Source organism: Stegastes partitus, unplaced genomic scaffold (genome assembly GCF_000690725.1).
Source record: "Stegastes partitus isolate 25-593 unplaced genomic scaffold, Stegastes_partitus-1.0.2 Scaffold1656, whole genome shotgun sequence".
NCBI lineage: Eukaryota > Metazoa > Chordata > Actinopteri > Pomacentridae > Stegastes > Stegastes partitus.
The window spans coordinates 19369-36796 of NW_007579387.1; the positions used below are offsets into that span (position 1 = coordinate 19369).

At 43.3% G+C, this 17428-nt stretch overlaps 1 protein-coding gene across 1 annotated transcript in view; it reads right to left on the reverse strand.

Moving 5' to 3' along the window:
* Positions 1-16576, reverse strand: part of LOC103371838 (double C2-like domain-containing protein alpha) — a 31247-nt gene extending 14671 nt beyond the window's left edge. The window contains exons 1-6 of the mRNA XM_008301296.1: positions 16545-16576; positions 10089-10462; positions 8856-8935; positions 7585-7659; positions 7259-7368; positions 2768-2894 (exon numbers count right to left, since the gene is read on the reverse strand). Coding sequence (XP_008299518.1) covers positions 2768-2894; positions 7259-7368; positions 7585-7659; positions 8856-8935; positions 10089-10462; positions 16545-16576 — 798 coding nt within the window. The remainder of the gene's footprint in view (positions 1-2767; positions 2895-7258; positions 7369-7584; positions 7660-8855; positions 8936-10088; positions 10463-16544) is intronic.
* Between the last annotated feature and the right edge of the window lie 852 nt (positions 16577-17428).

Consider the following 17428-nt stretch of genomic DNA (forward strand, 5'->3'; position numbering starts at 1 on the left):
CTCTGATTGCTCAAAATGAAGTCTTCCCAGTTAGCTGTGCATTAGATTGGTTGGCCTGCACTTGGACCTCATCCGTCACCTTTTGAATGAAAATCAACAGTCAGCGAGAGCCAGGTTTTCTCACTCAATACCCGAGTTCAGCCCAGTCACACTCAATCAAGTATCCGGTGTAAAGAGCGGAGATCTTCACAGCAGCACAATAAAGGTCTTTTCACACCTGAAGGTTCAGACCAAGGTTCACGTTTTTCTTACACTTTATACATCAGATCAGGTTCGTTATGGTTTCACATCCCTGGTGTCATAACGTTTGTGGCCAGAATCTTCTTCTACTTGACTTTAGTTGGTTAGTAGATGAGTGTCCAGACGGTTGTTCAGGTTGTCGTCAGCACACTGCTTCCTCATCGTAGAGCTTTGTACAATGCTGCTGCTGTTTGTTTATCTTCAGGTGGTAAAACTCACCTGTCCTCTCATTTCCACTGTCTCTCATCAACCCCCAAAAATACCTGTGATTTTTTATTTATTGTTTTAGTTAAAAACTTGTTGTCCTCGTCTCCCCATGTGCTCTCTTGGCTCATTTTTCACCTTCTCCCTCATTCTGACGACAGCCTGCTGTAACTGACTGTAATTAGTGCTGAAGTCTGAATCATCCAAAAAAATGTTTCCAGGCTAAAAGCAAAACCCCCAGAGAGGTTTCACACTTGGAATTTTGGTTAGAATGAAAATAAAAAGTCTGAAAATTCAGACTAAATGAGTATAAAAAGTTTTGCATTATAAATGTTTGGGTCTGTCCACATACTTATTGTGTCTTAGTAACGGCTGCATTTGTACATATTATACATATATTAAGTCATTATTTTTCTAAATTTGTACCTCTTTCTAACGTGGTCATTAGAAACAGCTTACAGATTACAACTTGTTTTGTAAAAATGTCTCTAATATCAATTAATTGTTGAGTGAGTTTTCACAACTTGGCAAAACTGATGTTGTTCCTGTTCATGTGATTTATGAAGCATCACTAAATAACGTCAGTAGTAATGAAATGAAAACCTGTTTTGGAGGATGTTACATCAGAAAATGGTGCTTGCTCCTCCCTAGAAGAAACCGTTGACATTTTGTGGAATACTCTTGTTCTGTTTTCTGCCACAGAACTAGATGAGAAGATCGATTATTTTTCTCACATTTGTCATTAATTAGAAGGCTGCAGTAGGTAACAAGGCTTCACACAAAGACTGAAATACAGGTAGAAACAGCAAACCAAGCTCTCTTTAGTGACAATAATATCTACCTGTACCTCACAAGCTCATTAACATTTCACACTGTTTGATAAACTTGTACAAAAAATAACTGCAAAGAGGATGATTCATCCATTTCCCCGGGGTTAGGTTACCAAACTGTTTCTTAACAGGGAGCTCTAACTTCTTCTTCTAAACTTCAGCAGCTGCTTGGAGAGGAATATTTCAGCAGGTTTTACAGTTTAGTTTAAAGGACAGAGAAATAGCATGTTGACTAGTGCGCTTTAGATGGACTGTAGTTGTCAGATTTAGCAACTAGTTATGCTAAGCTAAGCAACTGTTGCTTCATACTTAGCATTCAAATATCCATCCATTCATTATCTATACACCGCTTAATCCTCACTGGGGTCATGGGGGGCTGGAGTCTATCCCAGCTGACTCAGGGTGAAGGCAGGGGACACCCTGGACAGGTCACCAGTCTATCACAGGGCTACACTTAGAGACAGACAACCAAGCACCTACGGACAACTTAGAATCACCAATTAACCTCAACATGGTTTTGGACTGTTTGGGAGGAAGCCGGAGAACCCGGAGAGAACCCACACTGCACGGGGAGAACATGCAAACTCCATGCAGAAAGATCCCAGGTGTCCTCACCAGAACACGAACTTGGGATCTTCTGGCTACGAGGCGACGGAGCTAATTTGACATGAATTATCACTTTCTTGCTGCGAGGCAACAGTGCTAACCACTGAGCCACCTTGTAGCCTGCGTCCAAATATGAAAATGATATTAATCTTCTCATCCAACCCTGGTAGAGAACAGACAAGAATATTTACCAGAATTTTACATCTATTTCTTTCCTGTTTTTCTTGTAATACAGTTGATTTAAAAGATACTGTTAAATGTAATTGTGTCTTTTATGGTGCTGCCATCTGCATCTTTATAGTTCTTTTTTGCTGCAGCAATAAAGCTTTTTAAAGGATCCTTGCTTTTACGATTTCTGATTGTGTGTTATATGGCATTAAAAATTATCTGTTTATCCTCAAATATCAATACCAGCATTTGTCGGTCTTTAACCTGGAATAAACGGGGATCTTGGGCGGGTCGAGGCATTCGAGAACATTGTGTCCACTGGCTTTTGGAAGCATTCGTGCAGCTTTGTTGTTAATGATGCTGCAGAGATTGCACAGACACATTGTTGATTTATATATAATGAGACCCAGGTGTGCGGTCAACAACACAGAGGATTGCTGTGTCCACTAAATATTGAGTTTTTAACGCCTCCCTGCTGCCATGTAAACATTTCACTTCCTTCCCTCTTCTTGCCTCCATCCTTGTTTTTTTTTTTCCTCACATCTTTACTTTAAAAGATGCGGCGGTGAGTCACACAGAAAACCTTAATATATTGAATATTACAGTGCCCTCCAGTCATTTATCTCCCTCATCCACATTCATTTTCCTCTCTTTTAGACTTTCCTATCCTTCTTTATATTCCTTCTGCCCCCCCTCCCCTCCCAGGCTCTTCTTCTCACAGGAGGTGGATGCTCCAGACAGATGTTAAAGTGTTTGGTCTGGTCAGGCTTCACACGGCGCAGGGCCACCCGCGACTCCCCGATGAACTCATTATGTGTCAGCTTGTCTTCGTCACACACGGACACCCTGCGAGTGAGAGACGGAGAGGAGGCAGGAGGAGGAGGAGGAGGAGGCACAAATGAGAAATAGCGATGGGCAGAGTGCAGAATAAAAACAAGAGATTTACAAAGTGGAGACAGAAAATTCAGCGTGGACAGACGAGGAGATGTGTGTGTGTGTGTGAGGGGGAGAAACATCCCATAATATGACTCATTACGGTGTGGCAGCAACAATATAACAAGGGGAGGAAATGAGTGGCACAAACCTGACCTGAATTCAAGAGCAGAAAATCAACTAGAGTACATACAAATAAAGCTCCCGCACGTTCAACAATTAGCATTTTTCCCCTCTAATGGGAATACAGATGAAAGATGGTGATCAGCGTGTGAAAGTGCATCACGTGAGGGTGAGCCGATCCATATTTATGCGCCTGGCAAACTTTAACACCTGTCATAACGTCGCCTGGAATGCACTGGCGGGTGGGAGAGCAGCAGCAGAGAGGAGCGAAAGGGAAGCTGCAAAATCAGAAGCTACCGAGTAAAGGATGGAGTGATGTGGGTGAGAGGGAGAGATTAAAACAGAATAATTTATTTAAATCTGTGTGCGTGGATCAGTACGCTACCTGAAAACCAGAGTGTTTGGCTTTTTTTTTTCTTTTCTCCCCTGCACTTTATGTAAATGTGAAAAAAAAGATGAAGGAAGTATAAAAAGTGATCTGCCAGAGGAGGAATCCAGATATGAAAGTGCTGCCACTGTTGGTTTTTTCTTGTTTTCAAACTTCTATCTAAATTCAGGGATGAAACGTTGCTGCCTTCTAATAAAACACAGCATTGCCGGCATGTGGAAGGTGCAGCAGGCCAGTTGTCTGGGGACAAACAGATATGTGCTGAAATCCCCAGAGGCAATTTCTATTCTAGCAACATATCAGGGAGAAAAAAGCAAAGCAAAACAGCAGCAAAACAGGTGAGAAAAGAGGAAAGAAAAAGACTGGGGCGGGGAGGTGATAAAAGACAAGAGCAGAGGAGAACAAAGAAAGACCAAAGACAAAAGAACAGCTCAGATAAAGAGGGTGAGAGTTCGATCAGTCGAAGAGAGAAGACGCACGGAGGAATCAAAATGTCAGCGGGATGCACACAGCATGAAGTGATGTAAATATCTTACTGTCACTGTGGCTGTCACGTCTACTGCACTCCTACAAACTGGTTTCATCGTGCCAGAGAAGCAGGTAGGAGTATCTGATCCACTCACACAACTTAAATGTCCACATCAATCATGTAAATACAAATGTCTTCTGACAGCTCAGGAGTCTGTTCAGAGGACGTCCTGCTGCTGCTGCGTGAAACCTCACAGTGAGCAATGTATAGATTCTGCAAAGACACGAGCTGTAACGGCTCCTATGAAAGCTCACTGTCACCCAGAAAAAACTAAAAAGCCAAATAATGTCAGACAAACTCCACTTACTGAGTCAAAACTATAATAGATTTAAATTAGGAGATTTGAAGGCTCATGTTACGCTTTTTAGTTCTTTATTGAATCCCACCATCAAAATGAATCAAATAAAAAATGGGCTTGAAATCCTTCATTATCTACTTTTTTTTTTTTTGCTATTACTTGATAACTGGATAATTTTCTGTCAGTTTCATTTTTAATTGTTCACTTTTGGGTTTGTTATCTTTAGCACCAGCGGGAGTCTGCACAGCTGCATTATGCAACCTGAACAAGAAGACTAACTCAGGTTGTGAACGCTACATTAACTTTATTAGCTTGTGCAGAAAATGTGTTTGAGTTGTTCAAGCGGTGACAAATTCTCAACCACTGAATTACTGCACTTCCTATTTAAGGTAAAATGCAGCCGTATTCAAACGACATGACGCAGAGATGATCGGAGAAAGATGGGACAGGCTGTTTCTGGTGCTGACGTGCCAGTTTGGGATGCATCCAGGCATTTAAATATCCACAACGTCACCATTTGTTGTCTCAAACATCGTTTCAAATAGCAGACAGACAATCTGCCACATGAAGCTCTGGATGGACGTGTCCAAGAAATGTTTCTCAAAATGTCTCCATGTTCTCCCCGTGCAGCGTGGGTTCTCTCCGGGTTCTCCAGCTTCCTCCCACACAGTCCAAAAACATGTTGAGGTTAACTGGTGATTCTAAATAGTCTGTAGGTGTGAATGTGAGTGTGCTTGGTTGTCTGTCTCTAAGTGTAGCCCTGTGATAGACTGGTGACCTGTCCAGGGTGTCCCCTGCCTTCACCCTAAGTCAGCTGGGATAGACTCCAGCCCCCCCGTGACCCTAGTGAGGATTCAGTGGTGTATAGATAATGGATGGATGGATGGATCTATAATACAACGATGCTACATTACTGGCTGTAGACTCCTCTAATGGTACGGTCCAACCACTAGCCCAAATAGAAAAATGAGTAATTTTTAATTTTGTTTAAAAATCGAATTCTGAAACAAGTACCTAAAAGCCAACCTTTATAAATTAAACTGATTGAAGTGGATAAAGAAAGTTTAAAACTTATTTTTCACTTGATTGATTTTCATGGTGCGAATAGAACAAAGAATTGCATCACACAGAACTTCTGAGTCCAGCTGTGAATTTCTTTTTTATCTCATACTGACATATTTGAAATTCCACTTATACTTTCTATTTTTATTTTCATCATACCAGGACTGGTGTCACAAAAGATATATTTAAAACACAAACATCAAGTTTTCCCCTTCAGACCATCAACCAGCACGTCTACAAAGAGATCCTGCTGCATTTGCTTCGTTCAGAAGAGGTGAGAGTTGTGGCAGGACAAGTCGTGGCTGCTTCACCATGACAACACACCTGCTCACAATGTCCTGAGCATCCCACAGTTCCTGGCTGAGAAGAACATCGCCGTGCTGGAGCAACGTCCATCAGGAGGTCATCAAGGGGACCTGTTTAGAAGACGTGGACGACATTAAGATGGCTGTGACGACGGAGCTGTGGAGGATCCCAGAAGAATCCTTCCAGGAGTGCATGGTAGCGTGGCAGAGAAGGCTGGGAAAGTGTGTTAGAATCCAGGGGGATTACTTGGAAGGGAAAACTCGTAGTTTGTAGTTTGTATTTGAAATATATCTTTTGTGACACCAGTCATTAAACTTTTCTGACACACTTCATATGTAACTTTTTTCCTGGAAAACAAAAGCTGTGCGACCAGCAGTCTACAGATGGTGGCAAATGAAGGAAAAAGGAATTTTAAAATACATAATTAGGTGACTAAATCCTCATCATCATGCTCATTGTAACACAATATAAACACATAATTGAACCACAAGCTGAACCAAATCAGTACTTGTAAGATTTGACATTTTCTACATTTGCCACTTATGATCTGCATGTATTTAATTTTTATTTTTTATTTTTTAAATACTGTATATCTTGTCATTGTTTTGGGATAAATGAAGCTGCTGTGGAGAAACTAGAAAACTTTACTTTTCTGAGAAGGATTCATTTCTTTTACTTAAATCCAAAACGGTCTGACAACTAGGTACTGAATACGATGTTTGAAAAAACATAGTTTTTCTTCTGGGTAACTTTCTACACTGGATGCAGCTCAGCGGAGAAAAAAAACAAGTGCATTGTGCATGATGTCCATTTGTGGTGGACTGATCCTTTAAATTTCACCTTAAAAGCAGTCTGATTGTATCTGTTATGTCACCAGCCTCATAGAAAGGTGGTACATTTGATTCTAGATATCAAATAACTTGGCAGAAACCTTCAAACCATAACGCACTGCAGTGGGGGTTGTCAACATGTTTCCCTGAGTTAAACTTTCCGTCTCCTGAGCTCCAAGTCCCTCTGCTGAATTAACACAGTGTCATAGGCCGGTGGTGGGGCCAGTTCCTCTAATTTCCCCCGAGAGATCATCCGTCGATCCTATTTAAATCCCACTCCCACGTGTGCCGTGGCAAAGTTTTAGTCACAGGCAGAGACAATTCGCAGCTTTCGTCACCTCTGGAGGGGGGTCAATGAAATTAAAACACCCCGCAGTGCTTAGTCTGACCTCAATCTGTCAGTGTAGCTCGGATAGAGGCAAAGCAAGGAGCCAGATGGAAAGGAAGACACAAAGAGAAAGGGAAGGTTTAGGAGGAGTGAGGGGAGATCTTTGCTGATCCTAGTGGACAGGAGAGCGTGAGGACGGCGAGGGATGAAGGTGAGGTGACAGAGGAGGATCTGAGGATCAGTAGAGATAGAACGAGTGGAGGCACACAGAGAAAGGCCTCTAAAGCGAGAACAAAGGACTGGGATTGAGCTGGACGATAAGAAACCCTTTGTAAGTGCGAGTCTGCTCATGGATGGGAGAGAAAAAAACAGAAGCGCCGGACAGAAATAGCCTCTCGACAGCAAACATTTACCGGAGTGTTTTGCGGTACATGTCTTCCTCGGTGATTCCACAGTAGGTGAGCGTCTCGTTCCACACAGGATTCAGCGTGTTGCGAACAGTCTTGGTTTTCAGCTTGTTGGCCTGCAGAGAGGAAAAGAAAACATTCATATTTCAGCTCTCCACGGCTACATGGTCATTTGGTCTCACAGCTGATTCATTGGTCTCCGCTTGCATTTCCATTACACAGCTCGAAAATAACGCTATGAATAAAGTGTGCACTCCAAAGGCTACTGAAGGCCTCTCTCAATTACAGAAAAACCACAGGGCCAAAGCGGCGCTCTCATAATAAAATCAGACCTTGCAGGCTCCCGGCAGCAGGTGCAGCTTGACATAGGGATCGGCCAAACCGTTGAAATCCATCGGCTTCAGACCCTTATAGAGGAGATATAGATGATATAAGGCATAGAAAGTGAACACCGGAGAAAACTGTAACAAATTCAAACTCTAGCAATGAATTCTGCCAGACAGAGGGGTGAGAAGTTCATTTCAAATTGAATCTAAAGCACAGAGGAGCTGCGGAGGTGCAGGAGTTTTAAATTAACGGCAGCGCACGAGTGAGAAACAGTTTGAAGAGCAAATATTGAGGATGAAATGTCGCATCTATCAGGAAAATGTAATAAATTTAACTGGAGGTTGGGTTTTTTTCTCATGTCAGGTTTGAATGCCATATGAACAGGAGCACAACGGGAGGAATGCATTCTTTAATGTGATGGCGTCACTTTGAGATATGACCATGAAGTTACAAGACAAAAGACACAAGATGCTGCTCTGCTGTGAGTCTGTGACTTTGGTACACTGTGTGCTTTGGTAGAGATGCATGCTAACACGTTCACAATGGAAATGCTAACGTGTATTGATGTTTGGCAGGTACGGTTTGTATATGGACGGTAAAAATGTGTCGCCATCAATAGTGCAAACTGATGCATGTTTTCCATTTCTTTGTCTAAAATGCATCAGTTCATTTTAAGCTGCACTCACAGCTTTACAACATGGTGGCAACAGCAGAGTCCGACTTGGTTCAGTTTAAGTTTCCCAACACCCAAAGCTTCAAAAGTATGAGAGTACTTCAAATTATTACAAAACAAAAAGGTGGCTTGAAGCACCTGAAGAGAAAAGTTCTATTCTTGAAGATGCATTGCTAGAAAAGGCAAACTACCACCATAATTGTTGTTTGTTCATGAGTTTAAAGGTATCTAATATGTGTTGTCCTCAAAGCTGCTAAATACATGTATGAAGCTCAAAACTCATACAAAATGATCATATCACACTAATTTTTCTGAATTAGCATGATAAGTGGGTTTTGTATTACTTCCTCTGGGGAGGACGAATGTCTGTTGAAAGTTTGTTGGCACTCCACCCAGTGTTTGTTGAGATAATTCAGTCAGGATGAAAGTGATGCTGTCTCTATGGAGCCATGAGCCGTTTCCAGAAAAACAACCCAAAGCCTTTTCATTTGGACACACAGATACAGACGGACAGGAACATAAATGAAAACCGTGTCTCAGCTGAATGGATTGTTGACGGGACAAGACAAAGTGTGTGTTGTGGATCTAGTGGACGGTGTTCACCTTTGCTCTGAGGACGGTGCAGTGTAAGGAGCTGGTGGCCCTCTCATACAGCAGGTCGAACTCCAGCGTCCCCAAGGAGGCTGGAAGGAAGTTAATAAAACGTCAAACACCAAAAAAAATGTGTGCCAGTTACTTTGGTAATTGCTTTTGTGCTGATGACTCTGTTACCTCTGAAAGAGATGGAGGATGATGACAGAGAGAAGTACAAGAGGCGAGCAGGAAAAACTGAACACACACTTACAAAAACACACTGTGTTAGTTTGAGAAAAAAATCTCAAATATGCTTATTTGCTTTCTTGCAGAGAGATGTAAGAAGATTGAAACTTTCTTAAATTTGTCTGGTACATGCGTGGCTACAACTAGCAGCTAGTTAGCTTAGCATAAGACTGGAAACTATTGTCCAAAGGTTAAAAATCAGCCCCTCTGAAACTCACTAATTAGCCTGTTTTATTCATTTATATTTACTGATTGTAACGTACCATGTAGTGACTTTATCTAACAAAGGAACTGTCTGGTACATAACCACTAGGGCGACCAAACCTCCTGTTTTCCAAGGACATGTCCTTTTTGCACGTCCTGTCCTGGTTGGTTTTTTTATAAAGTGATGAAAATGTCCTGGAGGAGGTATACTTTAAATGTACTGAAATTATAAGACATCTTTGATTAAATTTCGACTATCATTTGAGTATCCTGGTTTTCGCTAATCAAAGATGGCTACCATAGAAACCACTAGCAAGCTCTTGTTTTGACACTGTAGTTTTCCAACATTTTTAGCAAACAAGAGATAACTTTTTAGTCAGTGAAAAGGAGCCGGGAGGTGGGTTTTGCAAACCAAGCCAGGCTAGCAGTGTCCCTTTCTTTATTGTCTTTATGCTAAGCTAAGCTAAGTGTCTCCTGTAGCGTCATGCTCGGCCAACGCTACACTTTTATACCTTCTAATGTAACACTTGGCAAGTAAAAAAATGCATGTAATTCCCAAAATCCCAAACTATTCCCTGACATGGTTCTCCCTTTAGAGATAGCATAGCATATGCTACAGCGGCTAACATCAGCTAGCAGCAATTGATAGTAAACATTTTGCTTTTGTTTACCTCTGTGTAAGATTACAGACCCACTGTTTAAAAATTTAAATCTGTTCACTGTAACCACTGTAAACACGAGTGCTTGTCCTCCAGGTGTGACTTTATTTTTAAACCTTGGTGGAAACCTGCTCATAACGTTCAGGTGACTCACTGTTGTCATCGCTGTCACAGCTGTCGATCTCGATGGAGGTGTCCATGCTGCTCATGGCTGACAGCGAGCCCCCTCCGCCCGCGGCGCCCGGCAACAGCGGTGACAACAGGCCGCTGCTTCCTCCCCCTCCTCCTCCTCCTCCTCCTTCACCTCCGACAGCACCTCCACCTTGACCCGCGCCGCCGGGGCTGAGCGTGGTGGGAGCTGCCACCTGATTGGGCGAGAGCGGCTCCGAGAAGGAGGAAGTGGGCGAGAGGCGAGGGAAGTAGGCAGAGATCTGACGAATGGGGCGGATGGGGCCCGGGCAGACGTCGATGGCCATGTGCTCCTGGATGGAGATGCCCAAACGTTTTCCTTTTCGCACAGTCATGGGGCTACGAGGGAAGAGATTTGTCTCGTTAATTACGTTCATTTTCAGCACGGTAACAGTTTAAACTTTCAGATGCATTAGCCGAAGCAAGAGGGAAGACGCTGATCCATGGAGCTGTCAATTACGTTTCTGTAACACCAAGTTGACGAAGGTGAGCTCAGTGAGGTGGTTTGTGATGAATAACATCTTTCCCTGCATCTGTCTCTGAGATTCTCATTTGCCATTTAGTCACGAAAAACCACCCTCGGAAAACTCCTTCAACGTAATTAGAACTGTTTTAAAAAGACAGACATTACTCATGCGGTGACAAAATACAGCAGAGGATGTGCATACATTTGCATCTCAATCGAATAAATCTGAATAAACCCTAGGCTATCAGGAAAGATAAAGAATAAAAGACAATAGGGTTCTCCCTCAAATCCTAATCATCCTCGAGGAAATCTCGGAGCGTGCGAGCGGCTGAGGCACACGTGTTATCCCAAATACTCCACAATCCTCCACAGATATGTAATTACAGAACGAATCTCGACAGGTTTGAAACACCCTTTGATTCACTCAGATGGAGAAAAGAGTTGCAATGACAGTGTTGAAAGAAGTATTCAGATCCTTAAGTGAAAGTACCAATACAGTAAAAACACTGTATGTATAAAGCATTAAAGTAAAAGAAGTGATTTGGTAGAAAGACGGAAGCATCAGTGTGTCAGCAGCATGTTGGAGCTTCTATATAAAACAGTTTTAAATACAAATACAGCAAATAAATCTGAGGGATTGTCGCTTGATTAATGGGAGAGAAAAGAATGAAGAAGTCCTGAGCCATAAATCAATTTCAGTGTTTGGACTTTTTCCTCTCATCTTTGATTTTTTGGTGAGATATCAGCTCATTTGAACACTTATTGAAATGAAACCATGTGAGAAGTTTCAAGGAAAAAATACACACAACACAACACAACACAACAACTCAGACACCTTAAACGTGTCCCGACTACACAATGCCAACAATCTTCAAAACCGCTGGCTTCATCTTTCACTGTGTGTTGTATTAAAAATGCTTGTTGTTATCCAATCTGTAAAATCTGCATCTTAAAAGTAACTCAAGCTGTCACATAAATGGAGTACAGATACTTTACAGTTGTGCTTGAGTGCAGTAACCGAGTAAATGTACTTAGTTACTTTGCACCGCTGCCTCACGATTATATAAAACTGTGGTTGCAGGGAGCAGAGTTGACCAAAAGGCTGATGTGTCTGCTGTTTTCCCAAAATAAGAAAAGAGGGGGGTGGATTACAAATATCTCATAGCTTTTGTTTTCTAAAGACGGCAGAGCTTGAGGGGGCGTTCTGTCCTCAATACCGAGCAAATCCCCCCCCGGACTACCTCCTGCTCTCTCTGCAATAATCGATTGAAACTGAGAAGTTTATGTTTGCTCTGTGAATATCTGGACTTCCTCTGCGCTGTCTGTGAGTTGAGCTCTGGGAGGTGTGGAAATATCAAAATAATGAGAGCTGAGACAGGGAGGTTTAAGGGAGAAGTGGCCATGCTGACTACATTCTGATAGATGATGGGTCTGAAGTTAAAACCCCACAAACAGAAGCAGCAGAAGATCAGAGATGACTATCTTTTTAGTGATCGTTCTACAGTCATTAGAGAAGTTGCCGATGTCAAACCTGCATCTATATTAAGGCTGTCGCTGAGCTGTTATACACAGGATTGCAGAAACCAGAAAGAGTAAACTGGATTTTGAAAGCATGTAATGGAAGAAATCCGTCCCTCCAGGTCTCCCTCCAAAGCCACTCTTCCAAAACACTTGAACAAGCAGTGTCTGAGTACAGCTGGAGGACTAATCCAAACGTGTTGGTGGGGAGAGGAGCACAATAAAACTTCCTCATGTCCAAAAACACACCAGTCTGCTACGTCGCCACATTTTCAGAACATACTGTTCAAAGCCGACGTAAGACCATGAAACAACACTCCCGACATGAAACTGGAGGATGACGAGACCACAAAGAGAACTGAGAGATACAAAAATACAAATGAACATCTGGCACGTCTGGCAGCGCAGGATGTCGTAGGTTTTAGGTGGAACTGTAAAATGTGGCGGCGCTTTGGCATTCTTGTGCTATGTGCGAGTGCAAGCAGGCAGGTAGAGCATCCAGTTATCTCCCACTGAATGAAATGACTGAACAGGCTTTTCTACGGGCCTTGACTGCTGCAGATAACAGATTTTTTTTTTTTCCTTTTTATTGTCAGAGCATTACATTTACTGGAAGTCAAATTATGTGAACATGTCATGCACCATTGGCACAATATCACCTGAACTGTGTTAAATTGACAATCCTTCAACCTGAATATCATTCTGTGAGCGAGGAAGAAGTCATGGGGAACCCATTCTGGAGAGCAGGGCAGGTAGGAACCAGTGATTGTGTTGTGGACAAAACATCCACATGTAATTCACTGGGTTGTGCCCCGGCGCACAGTGTAATGAGAGAACTCATGTTCCATCGCACCATCATTGTGCTGAATGTTCTCCCTCAGACGTCTCAGGATGTTACAGTAGAGCTTCGCCTCGACAGTCCAAGCTGGAGGAATTCATTCCCGTTGCACAATCACGTGAATGTCAAACAAAAACCTGCTCCTTGTGTACTGATGGCCTGACATGAGTTGTCCTGTTGTAGAAACTGAGGGCTCTTTCTCCTCAGGGTGGTAGCTGCAAACTCACCTATTGATTCTCATTATGGAGGTCGCTCATCTCTGGCTGCTGACTGAGACAATGTGATGTTTACTTTCTGCTCAACTTCAAGTTAAATGAAGAAATTGCAAAAACAAACTTGTGCAACACGGGTCCCACCGTTGACAACACAGAGTCTCGCTGACTACTGACTCCTGACAGTTACTGCTGGCACATGCTGCACATGTGTGCGTTTAAACCACAAACAGTCCCAGAACTTATTGATCACACCAACTACAACAAAACAAAAAGCCTCTGGAACAAATAGCACACTCTAACTTTAAACATACAATGCTTTGCAGTCTCAGTCTAATCCACTCTATGCAACACAGGATATGTGAGCGAAGCTGCGTGTGAGTATTAAGCCTTGGTAAAGGATTTGGATGGAGCGAAGAGCAAATTGTTTAAAACTCCAGAATGTTACGTTCTGTCCCACACCATGTTGCTCCAGTTTTGCTCTGGTGCTGCTCACATCTCAGTGTCAAAGCACAACCAAACCAGAATTCATAGAGACATTAACCATAAGCTTGGGTTAAGTTGGGTTATTTTTAGATTAAATTAAACGTTTAAAGTAATCTGGGAAGGAACCAGACAAATCCACCAACCTTCGGTTCCATTTGGTTAAAGGTAACGCTAAAATGAAATACAGTGCATGTGCAACTTTTTTCTTCTCTTGGAGCAAGTCAATCATAGAAAAACCTCCAAAGCTCACTAACTAACCAGGTTTCAGCACCAAGGAATAGTCCTGAACATGAATCCCGATCAATCAAGTCATTTTTACACTCAAGTTTTTGTACAGAATAAACAAATGAGATGCAGCGTGTGGTAATAGGAGGATTCTATTACCTCAGGACAGATGTTTCCGTTCTTTGCTGCTACACTAAGCTAACCAGCTGCAGGCTGTAGCTTGACATTTACACGTTGGAGTGGCATCAATCCTCTCATCTTATTCTTTTCAGGAAAGTGTATTTCTCAGAACGTTGAGCTGTTCCTTTATCATGCAGGGGTTAGATCATCCACGCCTCCAATTACTGTGGTGTTATTTTCCCTTTGCTTCTGTTTGTAAGGTCACAACCAGTAAACAGATTAATTTCAGAGCCTTCACTCATCAGGATAAAGTCAATATGACCAATGTGCCCTGGCAGAAAGTGGCTGTGAAATTGTTGTCTCTGACTGTTGACCTTCAGCAGAATTACGGCCAGCGAGGGTCATTTGTCATGTATGGCCAAGTCTCTCTGCTGTGAGCACAACGGTGCTTTTCCTTGGCTGCAGATGAAACAAACTTCTGAAACACGCTGCACGGTGCCAGTTTACAAACTTCCTTGACTCCTTTGACTGAAAGGACTTTGACAGACCTCTGGCTCTGGAAAAGGACATGATGGACACCATGCCTTTTGAGGAGCAGCCATTTTGGTGCCATTGAGTAGCCCAGCAGCACAATTAATGACTTTGGAGACGCTGAGCAACACGTTGCCACTCAGTTCTGCTCTGCAGAGAAACCCTCAGACGTTTGCTGGTTTTCTAATCTGAGGTGAAATAATGTGGAGAGAAGATAAATCATTTCTTGCCACAGATGCAGTAAATCATTTCAGTTTGACAGAACAACAAAATCACAGTGAAGCCGTCCACCAGTGGAAATATGTGGGAAAATAAGTGGGAGATTGCAAGACATTAAGCTGAAGGTGAAAATAAGTTAATGAAGCTCTCTGTGATGATGATGAGTATGGCTAGAATTGATTGAGATTAATTAACGTGGATGAGTTGGTAATGATTGTCCTCATGAGAAAAATACAATCCCTCAAAGAACACGCACACAGCTGTAACAATACGTTCACGCCGCGCCGCCAAGCAAGCATGCACATACACTTGTGTCAGATCATTAATTTATCTCTCTCTCTACACACACACACACACACACACACACACACACACTATGCAGCTTCTGAGCGGGTGTCTGTTGATATAATGTGCGCAGTCAGTCGCCTCCCAGTTCTGGCAGATGTGGCCGTAAGCTGGAGCAGCCTGAGCACCAGCACCAGCACCAGCAGCAGCAGCAGCAGCAGCAGCAGCACACGTACGACCGGGAGGCCTGGTGGCTCGCAGCTCTCTGGGAAGCAGAAGCTCACAGGGAGCTCATGATTGATCGCTCTCATGCTGCCAGCTGGAATCTCTCTCATCTTCTCTTTTCATCATCATCTTGTTGCTGAGAAGTGTGTCAGCGGCGCACAATAACAAGGTGCAGATTTCACCCTCACACTTTGCAGGGTTTCACGCGCTACAGCTCGTTTACATTCATGACTTTCGGCCCTCAAGCACATTGTTGAGCTACTTTACATAATTCCTATAAGCTACAAGATAATGGCCCAACTTGTCTCCTGCAGCTACAAACAGCATCCCCGAAGCTGTTCGTTATGCAACCGCATGCGGAAGGGTATATCATACACGGCCCTCTTGCGCTTCTATTTGTGCGCTCGCATAGGTTTTCCAGCTTCAAGGGAGAGGCATGAAGCTGCCAGAATCCAGCTGTCAGGAATATCTTTGTGCAACATGCGACCACCCCTCCCCTCCTCCTCTTTTAGCTCCTTCACTTTAAATTACAGTCATATCACAGGCGCCGCTTCCTCAACCTGTACCTTCTCATCTCCACCCTCACCCCTCCTCTCACCTCTTCATCTCTCTCATTAACTCCATGTTAGGCTTTTTTTTTTTCTTCCCCCAGACACCTTTATTCCACCTGTAGGTGTGTGAGGATTTCTTTCTCTCTCGGCTGCTTTTTCTGCTTCCCCCCTCTTGTGTCCTACATACAATGGGGCCCCTGCGGCGGGCTCCGTTCACCTTTAAATAACAAGCTGCTCGGCTGACAGGCAGATGGTATAGTACCAGTGCCACACAATGCAGTGACTCATTAGAGCTTGATAGTCAGCATCATTTACAGCTGACCACAGTGACAGTGAGCGCTTGTCAATTAGAGCCAAGTTATCTTCAGGCAGCCAGGAGGTGAGTAAACTTCAGTCTGTGTGTGTGTCTGCTCCAAGGTGTGAAAAGCAAGTGAAAGAGCAGGTAATAAGATCCTAAAACAGACACATGCCACATGTTGCACCTGCCCGCTGTGGGAGGCTGACGCAGAATTACTGTGACAGCCTCTCAGTCTGGTTGATAATGCATCAGTTTTTACTCTCTACTGTACAGTTTGTAAGAAAAAAACATATACGTGAAGCAAAACTGACAGGATGCAGTTCTGAAGAAGTGTGAAACATAAAGGTGTGTTTCACGCAAGAGGGGAAATTAAGAGAGAATCAACATCCTCAGGCAGATTCAAGCCGTCTGCAGTTCAGAATAAATGAATAGAAAACGTGGACTTACCTCAGCGATAGCGCAAGTGTGAAACTCTTCATAAAAAACGAGGAGATCCCAGTGCGGAGAGGAGAGGGAGACTAACAGGTGGCGAAGAGGGGAGCAGAGAGTACAGGGAGAGAGGAGGGAGAGAGAAGCTGAGCGAGCTCTACGTGGATCATTAAAAATTAAATGCACGGATAGTTCAAGTTGAGATGAAAACAAGCGGCAGAGGGGAGAGGGGAAAGCGACATACTGGAGGAGGAGGAGGAGGAGGATAGAAGAGGAGGAGGAGGAGGATGGAGGGAGTCGAGGAACAGAGAAGAGAGAGAGAGAGAGAGGCAGTGGGGAGTTATTCCTTGACAGTGTGTTGTTCATGTGACTGTTTCTCCCTCCTGCATCCCCCCACCATCACCACACTCACGTACACACTGTGGGCTTTTTTTTTTTTTCTATTAGCAGGACTTGCATTCATTCCCTCAAGAGTTAAACTAACCTTTAAGAACAAGGCTGATTATATTCCTCTCAATGTCAGAAGATCCCATACGATGAGGAAAACCAGCCAGCGGATTTACCCGACAAGCACACGCCCAGATGGATTCCAATATTCACACTGATGAAATTGTCTCGGCTGCAAATAAAAGCAGCAGTTAATTAGGTTATTTAAATGATTAGACGAGCTGTGGAGATATGCTGGAACAAGGCGTGAACGTTGCCAAGTAAATGTGAAATCAGACCTCAATACGGTGAAAAAAACACACAAACAGTCGGTTTTACGCTATTCTCGGTGCAGGAATGTGCCGGGAGAAGGGCAAAGTCATGTCTGGAGCTTTCCCAAGTTTTGTCGTCACATTGGGGTCAGTAAGTCTGGTGGCATCGAGTCTGAGCAGAGACCAAAGCTAAATCCGGTTCTC